Raw genomic sequence first — 15,963 nt, 5'->3', positions numbered from 1 at the left:
CTGTCTGGGCCGGGTCCTTGCTGCTGCTGTCTGGGCCTGGTCCTCACCACTGCTGTCTGGGGCCAGTCCTTGCTGAAGCCCCACCTCACAGAAACCGTGCCCTCACATCCCCCTGGCCTGGGGCACTGAGCCTCATCTTTTGCTTGTCCCTGAGTGTGAACATGCATGATCCCAGGATAGAACTGAGTCATTGTGGGGCCTGTGTACTGCTAGGCAGGCTTTGAGCACAAACATAGCAGCCTCTCAAGGACTGTGGGGTGGGGTGGGGATCTGAGAGCCAGGTCTCTCAGCATTAAGACCCGTTAGTGCTGAGATGGTAAGGTGACAAGGTCTGAAAAGGTGGCTTGGGGCCAGTCACCAAGTCCCATATCTCAGCTTGCTCACACTGTGTGTGTTTAACAATAATCTGGCAACTCAGCGACGTTCTCTTTTTTGTTCCCAAAGCGGAAGAAGAGTGCAGTCACATACCTGAACAGCACAATGCATCCTGGGACCCGGAAGAGAGGTGAGTGTCTTCCAGTACGCTCCATCGCTGATGCTCACTGTCTGTCTGTGCCCTGCATCCCCCCTGCCTGAAAGTCGTCCTTTATTAATTGAGAATGGGAATAGGAAGATTAGGAGATTTCTTATGAAGGCTGTGGGTGTTTAGCCAGAAGATACAGGGGTGGCTTTTCTGCCCCAATCATGCCAGGCCCTTCATTAAGAGCACGTGCACTGGGTGCCATCTTGGTATCAGCTGGCAGAGCAGAGCTTGCTGTTGCAGGGCCTCGGGGGGGGGGGGGGTCTTTCTGCTGTCTTTCTTGTGCTTCAGACTTTCTAGGAAGGGCAAGTAAGTCATAGGGAATCCCCCATGTGTGCAATAAAGTACTCTCCGGAAACCAGGAAACCCCAGCAATCCCAAGTCGTGCAATTCAGATCTCACTCTTAATGTTCCATGCTGCTTTCAGAGGCAGAACTCTCCTGAAGAGAGCAAAATGGGTTCTCTGCACTGGTCTGAAGGGCCTAATGTGGGATCGGTACTTTTAAAAGGGTGCCCAGTGGCTCTTAGATATCTGTGTGACATCCCAGGGTCGCTTCTCCATGTGACAGAGTATCCCTGAATCCTAGTACAAGGAGGCCAGCAGGGTGGGCAAGCGTACTGATGCTGTCAGGACTTGGACTCAGTGTCCGGGGGCCTGGAGAGGTCATCTAGCATGTTACTGTGCCTTGGATCAGGGTCCCACACATGCGGAAATGACTCTTCTGTTCTCAAAGATCTAGAAAAAAAGGATAGGACCCACCCTCCCAGAAGTGGTAACAGATTCTAATATGAACAAATACTAAACATCAGGAAATTCTTCCCAATATCTAAACTAAGCCCCTTTGAGGGCTAGAAGATGAGGAATGGAAGAGTGACAGAAAGGAGCTTGTGGCTAGAGTGGGAAAGAATGGTTATGGGGGAGGGAAGGGACCCCTCCACCTTAGAGTCTGTGAGGGAGGGGAGGGAGCTCAGTAATCAGCCCTAGACTGGGCCAAGAACATCCCGTGGACTGGAATTCTGCAGGGGAAGTCAGCTCACATCTGAGGCTCCCAGGAAGAAGAAATGGGAGAGCTGGCTAGAGAAACCAATGTATCTATACAGGGAACTCATCGGGAAACAGAATTTTTTAAAGACACGTGCAGGCAGTGGAAGCAGGGATAGGTAATGGAGGATAAAAACTGAAATGTGGCAAGGTCCAGGAAGAAGAGGGTCAGAATGAACTGAGGACAGGGAGGAAAAGGAGCTCACAGATGACTGAAGGAAGGCAGAGCTGTTCTCCCGACCAAGGACAATGATCCTGGGTCTGGGAAGAAGAGAGGGAAAAACTTAACTGATAGGAAGGAAAAATGGGGGAATGAGAAGAGTTCAGGACACCACTGGGAGCCACGGACATGTCCATGTCACCAGGGCACAGACCTCGCAAGGCATTCAAAACCTGGTCCATAGAATTGCTAAGTCTGGCTCAGGGGTCTCTGAAACGTCATGGAGAACCAGGGAGGTACTGTAGGCCCTGAAAAAGGCAGAAGTTGTTTTTCAGGAAAAAAAGAAGAGAACAGTGAGTGAATTTGGCTTTGTTCTTGGCAAAATTCTAGAACATAATATTAAAGGGAGAGAGGGCTGATGACCCCTAGAGCCATCACAACTTGATCAAGAACAAGTCTTTTTTTTCCTTGTATGACAGATTTATTAAACTGGTCTGAAAGACCAGGATTCAAGTCCTTCTTCTGACCATACTGGCTTGTGACCCCTGGGCAATTCACCTGATCTCTCAGTCCTTATGGCAACTCTCTGAGACTATCAAGTTACATGTGTAGATAGAGTTTGCTTACCTGGGAGTCTCCTGTACGGCTGAAGCCACAGGTGCATTTTCCTTCCTTCTGTTAATCTACCAGGATCAGAGAATGCTATAGATGAGGTGTGACCCAGGGCTTAGCAAAGCGTCTGATAAAGGCTTTCTGACTGGCTTTGAGAGCAAGAGGAAAGAGTGGGCTTGATGGTGGTACAGTTGGGCAGTTTCTAGACTGACTGAATAGTTAGACCCAAAGAATTAATGACATCATTTCAGCTTGGGAGAAGGTCTCCAAGAGGGCCCCAAGGATCAGGGCTGGATTGGCCTTGGGCTGGGCTTTTTGTCAGTGACATCAGATTTGCAAATGACACGAAGTTAGACATGCTAACAAACGTGTTAGATATTGGGCTGGGGATCAAAAACTCTCTCTTGGCCATAAGGATGGACAGGATTGAGTTAAGTGGGAAGGAATAGGGATAAACTTAATGCTGTATACTTAGGTTTAAAAATCAACCCACTAAGGGCAAGCTGAACAGTGGGCCTGCCTCTTTTAGCCCAAGCCCCATGGCCAGGTTAGCTCCAACAGGTCACGGTCTTTGTAACAGAAAGTTCAGCCTTCAAACCCTGTTGCCCTGGTGACGGGCACTTTTGTCCAGCCTCTGGTCCTCCTTTTTCCTTTTCCTTTATGTGTGCTGACTCTGTACTTCTTATCACTGACAGCTTAGAGGCACTGAGGCCAAGGGATCTGTCCCATATGTGTCATGGTACAAGTGGAGCTGTCAGACCTGGAGCCAGCTTGTGGCAGGCAGCCTCTTTCCACAGGCTGCTGTTCCAATCAGACCCCTCAGTCAGTGACCTTGCTGAGCAGGGGCCCCTCCGGGGACTTGGGAAGAAACCCCCTTTTCAGACTCCTGGCTCCCACTGATCCCTATAGTTTATGGAGAAGACCGGTAAATGTAAAACTTCTCAGTCTCCCACTGAAGTGGGAGAGAGGAGGAAAATTCATTGATAAGCCCAAGACATCTTTTTAGCCATTAGTTGGTCTACTCTTACAACAGAGTTTTCCCTGGATCTGCTAATAAGTGAAAAGGGGGATTCATTGGAATGTCGCTTCAAGCTGCTTCTGCCGCCTGCTTACATGCAGAACGAGCATGCTGTGGGCCAAAGAGAGGAGAAGGAAGAGGGTCCTGGGCAGTGAGCCCTAGGATTAAGGGTGTGCACAGATCCCCAAGTCAACCAGATCCACAGAGGTTGGATTAGAAATAAGGGAGAACAGACATCCTCTCCCTGGATCCTCAGCTTTGTGCTCCCCATTGGGATTGTGGCATCCACCTCCTCCCCTGAAATGAAAGGCCATAGGAGTCCAGGGCCTTGCTCTACGCTGCCCAAGCAGTGTTTCGGTAGCTCGGCTTAGGACCTCCCCTTCCTCTCTGAGGCTCTGTGCATCTCAGCTGCACTGCTGTGAGAGTCACTTCGATGTTTCTAATGACATTGAAATCTCAGCTTCTCTTCCTCTCTTTGTGACTGTTGTACTAACCTCCTGTCTGCTCCCTCACTTCCTTTTCCATGCTAGCCAATGAGGATCACTGGCCAAAGGTATGTAAGATCATCTTCCCCTCTCTCCCCTTCCCTCCTCCCCTTTTGTTCCCTTCTCTCGGCATGTAGGTCGTCCTCCAAAATACAATGCGGTGCTGGGCTTTGGAGCCCTGACCCCAGCATCCCCCCCATCCAGTCATCCTGACTCCCCTGAAAATGAAAAGACAGAGACCACATTCACTTTCCCTGCACCTGTTCAGCCTGTGTCCCTGCCCAGCCCCACCTCCACAGACGTAAGTAATCTGGACAATATTTTCTCTCTGAGAGCTTAAAATTGGGGGTAGCTGCTCTCAGGAGCTGCCTCCTTACTCAGCACACTTGGCTTGATGCAACCCCTTGGGGTAATATTTGGTCACTCAAGTTCATCCCATAGCCACGAGGCTGGCCATGTTAGTAAACAGCTTAAGAGGAAGCCAGGGGGTAGCTAGGTGGCACAGTGAGTAAAGCGCCGGCCCCGGAGTCAGGAGGACCCGAGTTCACTTAACACCCACACACACATAAAAAAACTAGCCGTGTAACCTTGGGCAGGTTACTTAACCCCACTTGCCCTCCAAACAAAAAAAAAAAGAGGAAGCCAGGATGCCCAGACCCAGATGTGGGGTGACCGAACACCCACTAAATAAGCAGACTGGGGTCATGTACGTGAGCAGCATTAGTTTTTCAGTACTCATCCACACTTTAATTTTGGAAACAATCTTCCAACATCGGACTTTAGTTCTCCAGAATTTCTTGTGCCCAGTTTCATGTGGCTAAAGGCAGCTACAGGGTCTTGCCTTCAGGGTGAATGGAGTGAGTCCAACACAGGTGACTAGGGAGGCCTTGCAACAGATCACCCACTTCACATCCACCAGAGTGTAAAATGAGGCCCTAATAGTGGATCACCACTTAGACCAGTAGCAAGAGAGAAGCCCACTTCTCATCTAAATCGCAAAGTTTGTGTCCTTGGGCAAAATGCCCTCTGGAGTTGGCTCTCCTCAGAGAGCCCTGAGTCTGCTGAGAGCAGTCCAGGCAGAATCCTCAAGAGTCAAGGAATGAGGAGTAAGTACTAAGTGCCATGGTCAAGCTCTGCCTCCTTCTCCTTGGAGGGCACAGACCACAGTGAGTCCCAAGCCTACAGTCACAAATCGGCCCGACTGGGGCTTGGATTCCTTCTGTCCTTTGGATGAGCACCTAGTCAGACCCTGGCCCAGCATAGATGATCCCATTGCCAAAGGCACTCATGAGCTCCCAGACCTCTTGGGGGGAGCCCCCAACCCCAATAGGCAGATCCCTGTTGAGAAACCACCACTGCATTCCTGCCCACAAACCTTTTGGGTTTTTAGAAAGACTGAACCCACGGGACCTGCCAGGATCAAACTGCCAACCTAAAGCTTTTGTCTGATTTCACGGACTGGAGGTGGAAATCACTAGACCTGCTGCTCAGAGACCCCTTTAGGTTACATCCAATGGAATGGATTTTTTAAAGAGATAAATTGTAAGGCAGAAGACCTTACGCTAGCCCCAGTAGTAGCAGTGATCACCAGATGGAGCTGTGCATACCTGCTACTGGGGAACACGAACCCCAGCACCTTTCATTAAACAATGAGAGTGAAGAAAAGCGTTCCTAGAGGAAGCTTGGCCTGTGGGCCCCAGCTGGTCACTCCTGGGCCACCACCAGCCCCGGCTTTTAGAAGAGAGGGACCTTGGGCAGAGTGAGGGGACGTGTCCATGTGTGTGACAAGGTTGCAGATGATTGGGACAGGGCTCCCTGCTGGTGTCATAGCTTAGCCCTCTATCAACTTGCCTTTTGATTCAGAGTAGTCATTATCAATGGACCCCCAGACCAGAAGCATTTTATTCCATACAGCATTTTCTTGGGACTCCCCAGCCCTGTCCTTGTGCTGAGAAATAACTTGATAGGGGACAAAGTGGCCAAAGTTGTGTGCTCCTTTCCGTGGGCCCCCCAGGCAGGTTAGCATTTCCTTGTGTGAGGAGGAGGCCTAAGGGGCCTCCTATTCTCCACCCCACAAATCAGCAGGGCCCAGTTGAGCCTCACAAATTCTCTGATTTCTTAACTGAAAACTCGAGCCTCCACTTCCTTGACAAAGATGAGCCAAACCATGAAGCCTCATATGTCCACGAGCTTAGCAGAGCTGTTGCCGCCCATGCACAGCTGGGGGCTGTGAGGCATATAGGATCGACCCTCCAGAGGAGGAGAGGGCAGCCCCACTTCAGGCAGTGGTCAGGCCAAGAGTGGAGCCTTAGGAGAGAGAGTAGCCTGGCACCCTAAGTTTGGCCGTTTTTGCCAATGGGCCGAGTACCTGGTTTGCTGCCCGGAGGTGATGTTTTCCTGTTAATAGGTTAAAATCTTCCCACTTGTACTGTTGTAACGATGTTCACTCCCTACTTAATGGTAACTAGACTACCTGATGAGAGAATAGAAGACTTGCCTTTCCTTGAGGAGGAAATCAGAGACCTCCAGAAGCAGGGATTTCCTCCCCTTCTTGTTTAGGGGTCCCACAAGCATCCTGAGGCTGTCACAGCAGTTTCAGGATTTCCCTCTGACCATGAGCCGAGTGTGGCTCGTCTCTTACCCAATATTTCGTCCCTTGTATGGAGTCTCTAGATGAGGCCTATAGATCAGGCAGCCTAGACGCTGACAGCAAGCCAGGGGCCCCAGGGCTTCCTCTCAGTCACACTCTGGCCTCAAGTGGCAGCCCACTTTGTCCTTGGCCGGCTGTCATCACAGTCCTATTCAGAGAGGGCCAGAGTTGTAGTGTGCCAGACCTGTTGAGTGGGTCAGCATTAAGCTGCCCGTGACCACTGGCTCAGAGGAGGGAGCACCATCTTAGAGCTAGGCCTGGGCTCCTATCCCCTTCTGGTGAACAGAGCCTGGCCTAGCTAGCCTAGGGGCTTCATACATGTCTGTTGACTGGCTGAGTGACTGCTGCCTGGTGGCTTTGGTGGGTCACTGTCCCTCTCTGGGTCTGTTTCCTCATCTCTACAATGATGGGAAGGATAAGTTGGCCCAGAAAGGTGAAGGAATTTGGCCTGTGACCTGACCTCCCCACCCCAAGTCACCAAAAGTAACTTTAGGGCATGAGATTCAGGGTTGTTTTCCCCCTCACAAAATCCTCAAAAATGTTTTGAGGGCGTCACCTTTTTAAATGTAACCTGAGATTGCTTGGGTGTAGATGATTTCTTTAAACCCTGACTTTAAAATTTGAAAACATTTTAGCCCCTTGAGGAACAGCAAAGCTCTCAGCAGGGTACCCAGGTGGCCTGTCTACTAAAGCCAAGGTAGGACTGGGGGAGGGAGATAGGAAGGAGCTGTGTTGCCCCCAGCTCCCTGCTCCCTCTCTTGGACCTTGGTGAAAGGTGATGAAAGATTCCTTTGCCCATAGCAATTGGTTGTGCTAAAAATATTCATCTAGGGCGTGAATATCAAAAGTCAAAATTTATTTTTCTGTCCTCTCTCTCACCCCCTCCTCTCAATTTCTTAGGGTGATATCCATGAGGATTTTTGCAGCGTTTGCAGAAAAAGTGGGCAGTTGTTAATGTGTGACACATGTTCCCGTGTGTATCACCTGGACTGTCTGGACCCTCCTCTGAAAACTATTCCCAAGGGCATGTGGATCTGTCCCAAATGTCAAGACCAGGTACTGTGTGAGGGACAGGGAAGTGAAGACGGCCTGACCCCTGCGTGGCCAGCCTGGCCATGTGGACGAAACATACTTGCCCCCCACCTTGGAATAAGGATGTTTGTGATGCATGTGCACACACACACACACACACACACACACACACACACACACACCAGAATGCTTACTGGTTCTCCCCTGTGTGCTGAGCTATTGCTCTCCCCTCCCTCCCCCTCTTCACAAAATATGCATTTATGTCCATTCTTCCCTCCCAGTTTTCCCAGCCTCTTCATGAGATGGTTGCTGAGTGTCCAATTGGAGATAGAGATTTATACAAGCTTCCAAGCCTTAATGGAAAAGGCACATGCTGACCTGTCACTGCCTTTGTCCCTTTAAACTATCAGCACGCACAGTACCCTGTCCTATTCTTTCTAATGCCCCAAGAACAGCCCTAACCCAGTGCCTGGATCTTCTGTGTTTGTTCAGCTCCTCCCAGGAATAAAATCTCCCCAAAGACATGCCCAGCTGATTGTTTAGGAAAAGAGGCAACAAGTCCATCCCTTGCCTCCTCTGGCATCAGCATCAGGAACGGGCTGAGAAGCTCTATCTCAGATTTTCACAGCCGAAGCCCCGCAGCCTGAATGAATTCTTATCACCCCAGAAGCCCTAAAGACCCAGGAGCACTTGGTCTCAGCTCTCAGAATCCCCAGCTGGAGAAAAGCTGATGTTTCCTCTTTTAACCTGGTGCCATCTTAGTAAGCCTACAGGATGCTCCCAAACCTTACCAAGATGGTAGCAGAGAGTGGAAGACCCCAGTCTCTCATCCCATCTCTTCCTCATTTCTCTTTGAGTAAATATTCATTCATTGTCCAAATAGTTTACTTTTAGCACAAGACTGATGTGTCAATGCTTTTGTTCAGATGGGCCCTGGAAAGGAGATATTTTATATTTTTGGCTTTTTTAAATTTTTTTGGAATTTTTATTGATAATCTTGTTTCTTATATCACCATAGTGATCCCAAGCATCCCTTCCCCTCCCAGAGTGCCATCCTATATAACAAATATTTTTGGAGAGGAAAAAAAATCAGTCCAACTAATGAATATATTGAAAAAAGTCCCCAAATATGTGCAGTGTGCAGTGCCTGTGGACCTCCCAATTCCATGAAGATGAGCTTGGGGGTGCCCCTTGTCGCTCTTTGATCAAGTCCCGCTTTTTGTCACATCTGCTTCTGTTTCTTTTGGTGTGTCATTGTTCTTTCCATGTGCGCTGCTGCAGTTACCCGGCGTGTTGGTTTTTGGCTCTGCTGACTTCCCTCCTCATCAGTCCTTGGGCGCCTTTCCACACTTCCCGGTGCTTGTCCCGTTCATCAATAATGTTGTTCCATGCACATGCCACACTTTGTGTAGCCACCCTCCAACTGACGGGATCTACTTTGTTCCCACTTCTGAGCGCTCTTGTCACAGAAATGCTGCTGTAAATATGCTGGGGTTTCTCTGTAACTGTGGCTTCCTTGGCATGGGCACAGTAATGGAGGCTCTGGTTCAAAGGGCATAAGCATCTGAGTCACTTCATTTACATAATTCCAAAGTGCGTTTCACAGCTGCACCGACAATGCAAGAGTGTGCCTGCCATGCCACAGCCTCTCCAGCAGGGATTGTTGCCTGTTTTGCTGATTTGTGGGATGTGAAAAGAAATTTCAGGGTTGTTTTGATTTGCATTTATCTTATTATTAGTAATTTGGAGCATTCTTAATACTTTGCCATTTTTCTTTTGAGAACTGTTCATATCCTTTGAACACTTATCTGTTGGGGAATAGTTTGTAGGCTTACATATATATACAGATATATAGATATGTAGATATAGATATATAGAGAGAGAGATTAATCATTTATATATTTTGGATGCCAAAACCTTATCAGAGAATTTTGATGAAAAGATATTTTCCCATTTGACCGCTTCCTATCATATCCTAGGTGCTTTAGTTTTCTTTGAAGAAGATTTTCAGTTTCAAGTAATCAAAGTTGTATCTTTTATCTTTTATAATTGCATCTATCCTATGTTTGATTATGAATATTGCGGGCCCTTACCAGTGAGAGGCATGTGATCTGTTTTTCTTCAAATTTTTTATAGCATTATCTGTAATATTAAGATCACATATCCAGGGGGTGGCTAGGCGGCGCAGTGAATTAGAGCACTGGCCCAGGAGTCAGGAGGACCTGAGTTCAAATTTGGCTTTAGACAGGTAACACAAAAACTAGCCATATGACCTTGGGCAAGTCACTTAGCCCCAGTTGCCCTCCAAAAAAAAAAGTTCACATATCCATTTATAATGTATTGTGGAATGTGGTATAAGGTGTTGATCTAAGCCTAATTTCTGCCACACTGCTTTCCAATTTTCCCAGCAGTTTTTATCAAATAAGGAGTTTTTCCTGGGTAATTTATATTTTTCATTTGATCAAGCTCTGGGTTATTGAGTTCTATTGTGTTATTTTTATATAAAGGGGAAAAAAGGGCTGAGAATTGAGAGAGAAAGCCTAGGTGAGGCCATGGTTAAGCCTGCTTTGATTACCATCATCACACCAATTTTTGAGTGTCAGTGATGGGATCTCAGGGGCAAGAGAAGGTGGGGAGGAAGTCACATTGTTGGGCTCAGAAGGGCTCCTGCTTTTTGTCTGTCTGAGCCCATGGGCAGCGGCCAGTCTTCTCCCTTCCTGTCACCTTTCCCAAGCCCCCATCCCCAGGAGCAGCTCAGGGCTTTCCCGAGGAAAAGCCTAGTTTGCCTAGCTCATCACAAAATGATGCTTGTAAGGAAGGTCTGGACAAGACCAGAACCAAGAGCCTTCCTCCATCAGTCTTTATATCAGGAGATCTCTGTCTCTGCAAGGCTGTGTCTGCCCACAGCCTGGTAGATTTTTCTGTATGCGCATCCCGTTCTCAAAGTGAAATTCTGATTTTTGGTATGTCCTTGGTGTTTTCTTTCAGATGCTGAAAAAGGAAGAAGCGATTCCCTGGCCTGGGACTTTAGCAATTGTCCATTCCTATATTGCCTACAAAGCAGGTAAAGAAGCCTGGCTCCCTGGCCTCATTGCATCGTCCCTGGTAGGAAGCCATATTGGCTTTTAAAAGTAAATTGAATCTTTAAAATTAAAAGCTTTTAATTGAAAGAGATGATAACCTATTAACCTGGAGCCAATTTCCGAAAACTCAGTACCATCAATTAAATTCAACAAAGTAAACATCGATTAAGTGCTTCCTAGACACAAGGCATAACATTATGGGCTGGGATAGGAAACACAGTCCCCACTCTTAAGGAGCTTACAGCCTCATTAGGAAAAAGAGGAAACCAGTACACAGGTCACCAAAATAAGAGATACATCAAGGCAGTATGCAGAGGTGAGAATCTGAGCCGGGGAGATCAGGGCAAAGCTCTTGGAAGAGCTGGCTCTGGTGCTGGATCTCGGGGAGAGATGGGCATTCAGGGCACGCGTGATGGCACGAGCAGAAACAGCAGCATAGAAGCTGCTCCACCTTGACCAGAAAGCTCTGTGTGTAAAAAAACAACCGGAAAGGCCGCTTGGAGTCTGTCTGTGAAAGACATGGAATTCCAGGCTTAGGCGTCTCTATGACAGGGTAGGTAGCAGGGAGCCACTGCGGTTCTTGAGCAGAGATGCGATTAGAACAGTACTCAGGAGGCTCACTGTGTGAAGAACAGCTTGGAGAGCAGAGAGCCTGGAAGGAGAAAGCACAGCTGAGGAGATTTTTTCTCTCCACTAGGTCATCCGTTCTCCAACTTGGTGGTCTCAAGACAGATCCTTTATACTCTTAAAATTTACCAAATAATTTTGACCTTATGGAGCCACTTCAAGGATGTTAGGGAACCCTTGGGGTCCTCAGATCACTTTAAGAACCAATGTTCTAGGCGATAGAGGAGGGCTGACATTTAGGGCGATTTAAGTGCAAATTAAGAAGGAGGGCTAGATCTGAAAGAGATTCTGAAGGTAAACCGGTCAAGCTCTGGCAGTGGATGTCATCAGAGAAAACTCTGGGCCCATGAGGCTGGGTAAGCAGGAAAGCCAGCTGCCATCAGCAGCGATGGCCGAGTTAGGAGAAGGGGGAACTTCCCTTTTAAAGTGACCAGTTGAATAGGTAAGAAGGCAGAGCTCAGCTGAGCTGTGGTGCCAGCGTGACTGCCCAGGGACTTCCTGCACAGTCCTGTCTGTGCCTAGGCCGGCTGCAGCCACAGAAAGGACCCCCTGGGGAGTGCAGAGGCACGGGCCCTGGGGCTCCAGTCCTGGCTCAGACCCCCGTGAGCCTTGCGCTCTTAAGCAGCTCTCCTACTTTCCTAAGACTCAGCTTCCTCATCTCTAAAGTGAGGAGAAGAGCTGTGTCCAAAGGCTGTGGCCATTGAGTGTGCGCGCTTCTGGCAGAGGCCCTGTAAGTGCAGTCCCCTTTCTGTTACAGCAAAAGAAGAAGAGAAACAGAAGCTGCTGAAATGGAGCTCAGACTTAAAGCAGGAGCGGGAGCAGCTGGAGCAGAAGGTGAAGCAGCTCAGCAGTTCTATAAGTGTAAGGAGACTGTTCACTTGCTTATTCACACTCTGTGCAGACCGGCCCACTCAGCCCCCTGCTGGGCCCTGGGGGGGGGGGGCAGAGCCCGCTGCTGCCAAGTCCTGGCCAGGCCATAGGACAGATGGTGGTCCAGCCCTGCTCCCTTCAGTCACAAGTCTTCAGAACAAAAGCAAAGCCTCAGGTATTAGTGAGTGAGACGCAGGAAGACTCCTGTAGAGGAGGGTGCTCAAGCTGCATCTCAGAAGGGAATGAGGGCGAGCACTCCAGGCCTGAGGGGCTGCCAGGACAGGCACAGGCGTGGGTGAGGAGCCCAAGCCTGCAGAGACAGAGCTGCCCAACCAGATCCATGCTCAGAGAGGGTCACTGACAGTGATGTGGAGGACGGATGGTAGTGCAGATAGGGGATGAGGCCTGCAGTGACTGCTTTACCTGTGTGAGCAGAGTGTATGGGGAAGAACAAGATTTGGCAGTGCAGGACACAGGTCAGGTGTGTGGGGCCAAGGTGACAGGCCTGGGAGCTGGGACTGTTCAGGGACCCCTCCCTGGCAGAAATGGGGATGTTCTGTCGATGGATGAGTTTGAGAGGAAACTCCTAGTCAGGCTTTGGATTTGTTGGGTTTGATCTATTTCTAAGACATGAGATTAGAAATGTCAACTAGGCCGCTGGTGATGTGAAACCGGAGCTGGGAAGAGGCTGGGGCCAGAGACAGGCCGGTGACACCTGCCTGGAGGTGAGAGCGTAGCCAGTGGCAACAGGAGAGGTCATCACACAAGTGTCAGGAACAAGGGGATGAGGGAGGGGAGGACGGGGCACGGGGAGCTGGAGAAGAGAAGGTCCCCTGTGTTGAGGCAGCCAGGAGCAGTGTGTGCTGAGTGATGAGGTGAGGGGCCAGATTGCAGGCCACAAGTGAACGTTCAGAGCATGGCTTGGGGTGGTTTGTGAGGGCTCTGGATCAGTGAGGGAGGAATGAGAGTGTGGATTGCCTGGCCGTGGGCGGGGCACCTGGGCAGGAGGAAGCAGGCAGGTGGTGGCAGGAGTCCAGCTGAGCTCTGGCCAGGGACGAATAGCCCCAGGAGCGGGGCAGGGTTGAAGAGGACGGAGCCACGGGGCAGTAGCCAATTGGTCCAGATTGGAAAGAGGAAAATGAAGTCGGAGCAGAGCTAGCAGAGGAAAGTTCGAAGCGTCTGAGGTTTGGGGGTTACCATGAGCAGAGAATAGGAGGTTATGATCAGATGGGGGAAGGCCAGAGTCTCTGGTGATGAAGAGAAGGGCTAGATGCAGAATGTGATGGCCCTGGGTGTGGCCGGAGGCATGGAGGTCGTAGGCAGTCAGCGTCCACATGCGTGTTGGAGTCCCTAGCATATCCAATCAGGAGGAGTGTCCTGGGCGTCATGACACAGCAGCCATCATGATCCTGTTGGGTAGATATGTTTAATTGAGAGGTTGCTGAGAAATGGTGAAAGGAGAGTCGGGAAGGGGCAGCCAGACACCTCCAGGCTCCCCATTCCAGGACCAGTGTGTAGCAAGGGGAGGGAGGTTCGAAGGCGAGGTGAAACTGACCTCTGCACAGTGTCTGGATTCCCTTTTATGAAGGTATTTGTTCTGTGAAGTTTGGATTCAGTTAAAGGGCTGAACTTGAAGACCTAGAGGGCCACATGTGGCCTCAAGGCCTCAGGTTCCCCCCCCCCCCCCCGTCTAGTATAATTAAGTGACAGAGACAAGCAAGAGCTGCTTGTTTCTTGTTGGGCATTTGTCTGCCCCACCAAGGAGAACAACTTTTGAACCAGAGATAACAACAGAATTATGGCTGATAGATTCCCAAGGTAAAGAAGATCCTCAAAGGGCCGCCCCCTCACTGCATGCTGGCAGGTGTGACTAGGGAGCCCAAGAGTGAGTGAGGCTGGGAGAGGTCACAGAAGGAAGGGGGGAGCCCCCAGCATAGAGCCCCAGGCTGGAGTCAACAGGACCCTCACACCCTTCCTGGCTATGTGACCTGGGTGATTGCTGAAGCTTTCTGAGCCTGTTCCCTTCATTTTAAAATAAATTAATAAATAAAACAATAATAAATGCTCCCAACTAAAGGAATATTGTGAGAAACAAATAATAATATAATATTAGTAAAATGTTTAGCATAGGGCCTGGCTTATGTAGTAGGCACTTAATAAATGCTAGTTTTAAAACAGAAAGAAAATGGAGCTCGAAGATTGTAGGCTGAGTCCTACTTCAGTTCCTGCCAAATTCTAGAACATAACATTAAAGGGACAGTTACGAGGCATTTAGGAAAGGAAACAGCCACCTCAGAGAGCCAGTGTGACACCTCCAAGAGTCATGTGAGGCCATCATTTCTCCTCTGACTGAGTTCCTGACTCAGGAGTTAAGAGAAATCCTGCTGACATGGTTTACCTAAACTTTAGCAAAACATTGAATAAGTCTCTCCCCCTTCTTAAAGAGAAAAAAAGATGTGGCCTAGAAGGTATTAGAGTTAGGTGGATACAGAGCTGATTAAATGACTGTACCAAGGTGTAGTCATTGGCGGTTTGCTGTCAGCTCAGCAGGAGGTCCCCCCAGGGCTCTTGGGCTTAGCCCTGGGCTGCTTGACATTTGTGCCAGTCTCTTGGATAGAAGGCAGAGGTCAGATTTGGAGACGATACAAAATCGGGAGGGATGAGCAGTAACACTGAAAGAATTTGGGTTAAAACAATCTTGGCAGGCTCATAATGTTGGAACTAACCTGATGAGATGAGATTTAGTAGGGTCGAATGTAAAGGCCCATACTTGGGTTCAGAGATATTAATATCAGGGTAATTCAGCAAGCATTCTTGAAATGTACATTTTGCAGTCATCTGCTTGGAGCTGATCGTTGAACTTGGGAGAGCTAATGGGGGCACCAAGGGAGCAGAAAAAGAAGAGAAGGTCCAGGAAAGAGTGGATCTAGTACTCACCCACACGTGGTAGGGTGTATGGTGAGAGAGACCTGAGAAAGAGCTGCAGGGTGAGGGAGTGACCAGCAGCGTCAGAGAGGCCAAGAACGTGGACTGAAGACTGAAACCTTGATGGGGGCAGTTTCCGTTGAATGGTAGAATAGAGAGCCAGGTTGTAAGTAGAGAAATGAGTGAGAAGTAAGTGTGAGGCCCTGAGGGTGTCTGGGGAGAGAGAAGAGAACGGCTTGGGAGGGTCTGGGGATGGGGGGGGGGGGAGCCTGGGCATGTTTGCAGACAGCAGGGGGTGAGCCAGCAGCATGACTCAGTGAAGAAGCAAGTTCCTGCAGAGGAGAGAGGGCTAAAGGGGATGGCTTGAGGGCCAGGGAGAGAGAAAGGCTGGCCTGGACAAGAAGGGCCATCAGAGACTGAGCAGTGGAGAAGAGAATGGGGGTGGTGTTCAGGGGATTTGATGTTAATGGTAAGCAGTTTACATGGGTGATTGCACTGATCCCCACAGCAACCCTGGGAGGAAGGGGCTATCTTTGTTCTGTAAATGAAGAAATTGAAGCAGACAGGTTAAGTGACTTTCTCAGGGTCACACAGCTGGTGGACAGATCCCATTTGGACTCGGGTCTTCCCGACTCCAGGCCCAGTTCTGTCCCCTGTACAACATAGCCACCTTGAGAAATAGAATTGGGATCACAAGAGCAAGGTAAGGGTGAGGCGCGGCTGGGGAACTGTTGGTCTCCACAAGGTCTTGGCTGCTAGTGAGCTAACTCTGAGGTTTGGTTCGGCAGCCAGAAGAGCTCCTCCGGATGTCAGGCTGGCTTCTGAAAGGCACAGGCAGCACCCAGGAATGAGGAACCACTGACCCTCCTGTCCTCAGCCCCAACGGGCAGACCACCTTTGTCTTCTGGTGTTGGGTTCTGGATGCTCGCTATAAAGGGC

General features: G+C 49.5%; 2 protein-coding genes across 13 annotated transcripts in view; both read left to right on the top strand.

The window, feature by feature from the left end:
• The window catches only part of PEX16 (peroxisomal biogenesis factor 16), a 239,331-nt gene that overhangs the window by 190,493 nt on the left and 32,875 nt on the right, over positions 1–15,963 (top strand). The window lies entirely within an intron of this gene.
• The window catches only part of PHF21A (PHD finger protein 21A), a 218,285-nt gene that overhangs the window by 200,417 nt on the left and 1,905 nt on the right, over positions 1–15,963 (top strand). For 9 of the 12 annotated variants that reach the window (XM_069091501.1, XM_069091505.1, XM_069091503.1 and 6 more), the window contains 5 exons: positions 445–505; positions 3,975–4,138; positions 7,388–7,543; positions 10,508–10,583; positions 11,987–12,090. In XM_069091501.1, the coding sequence (XP_068947602.1) occupies positions 445–505; positions 3,975–4,138; positions 7,388–7,543; positions 10,508–10,583; positions 11,987–12,090 (561 nt within the window). Of the gene's footprint in view, positions 1–444; positions 506–3,882; positions 3,906–3,974; positions 4,139–7,387; positions 7,544–10,507; positions 10,584–11,986; positions 12,091–15,963 lie in introns of all 12 variants that reach the window. The other 3 variants (XM_069091512.1, XM_069091511.1, XM_069091510.1) reach the window with 1 other exon arrangement.

The sequence above is a fragment of the Petaurus breviceps genome, unplaced genomic scaffold (assembly GCF_028583685.1).
Source record: "Petaurus breviceps papuanus isolate PSGF00001 unplaced genomic scaffold, PetGlider_PUasm1.0 188, whole genome shotgun sequence".
Lineage (NCBI taxonomy): Eukaryota > Metazoa > Chordata > Mammalia > Diprotodontia > Petauridae > Petaurus > Petaurus breviceps.
This window is presented reverse-complemented; position numbering and strand designations above follow the sequence as displayed.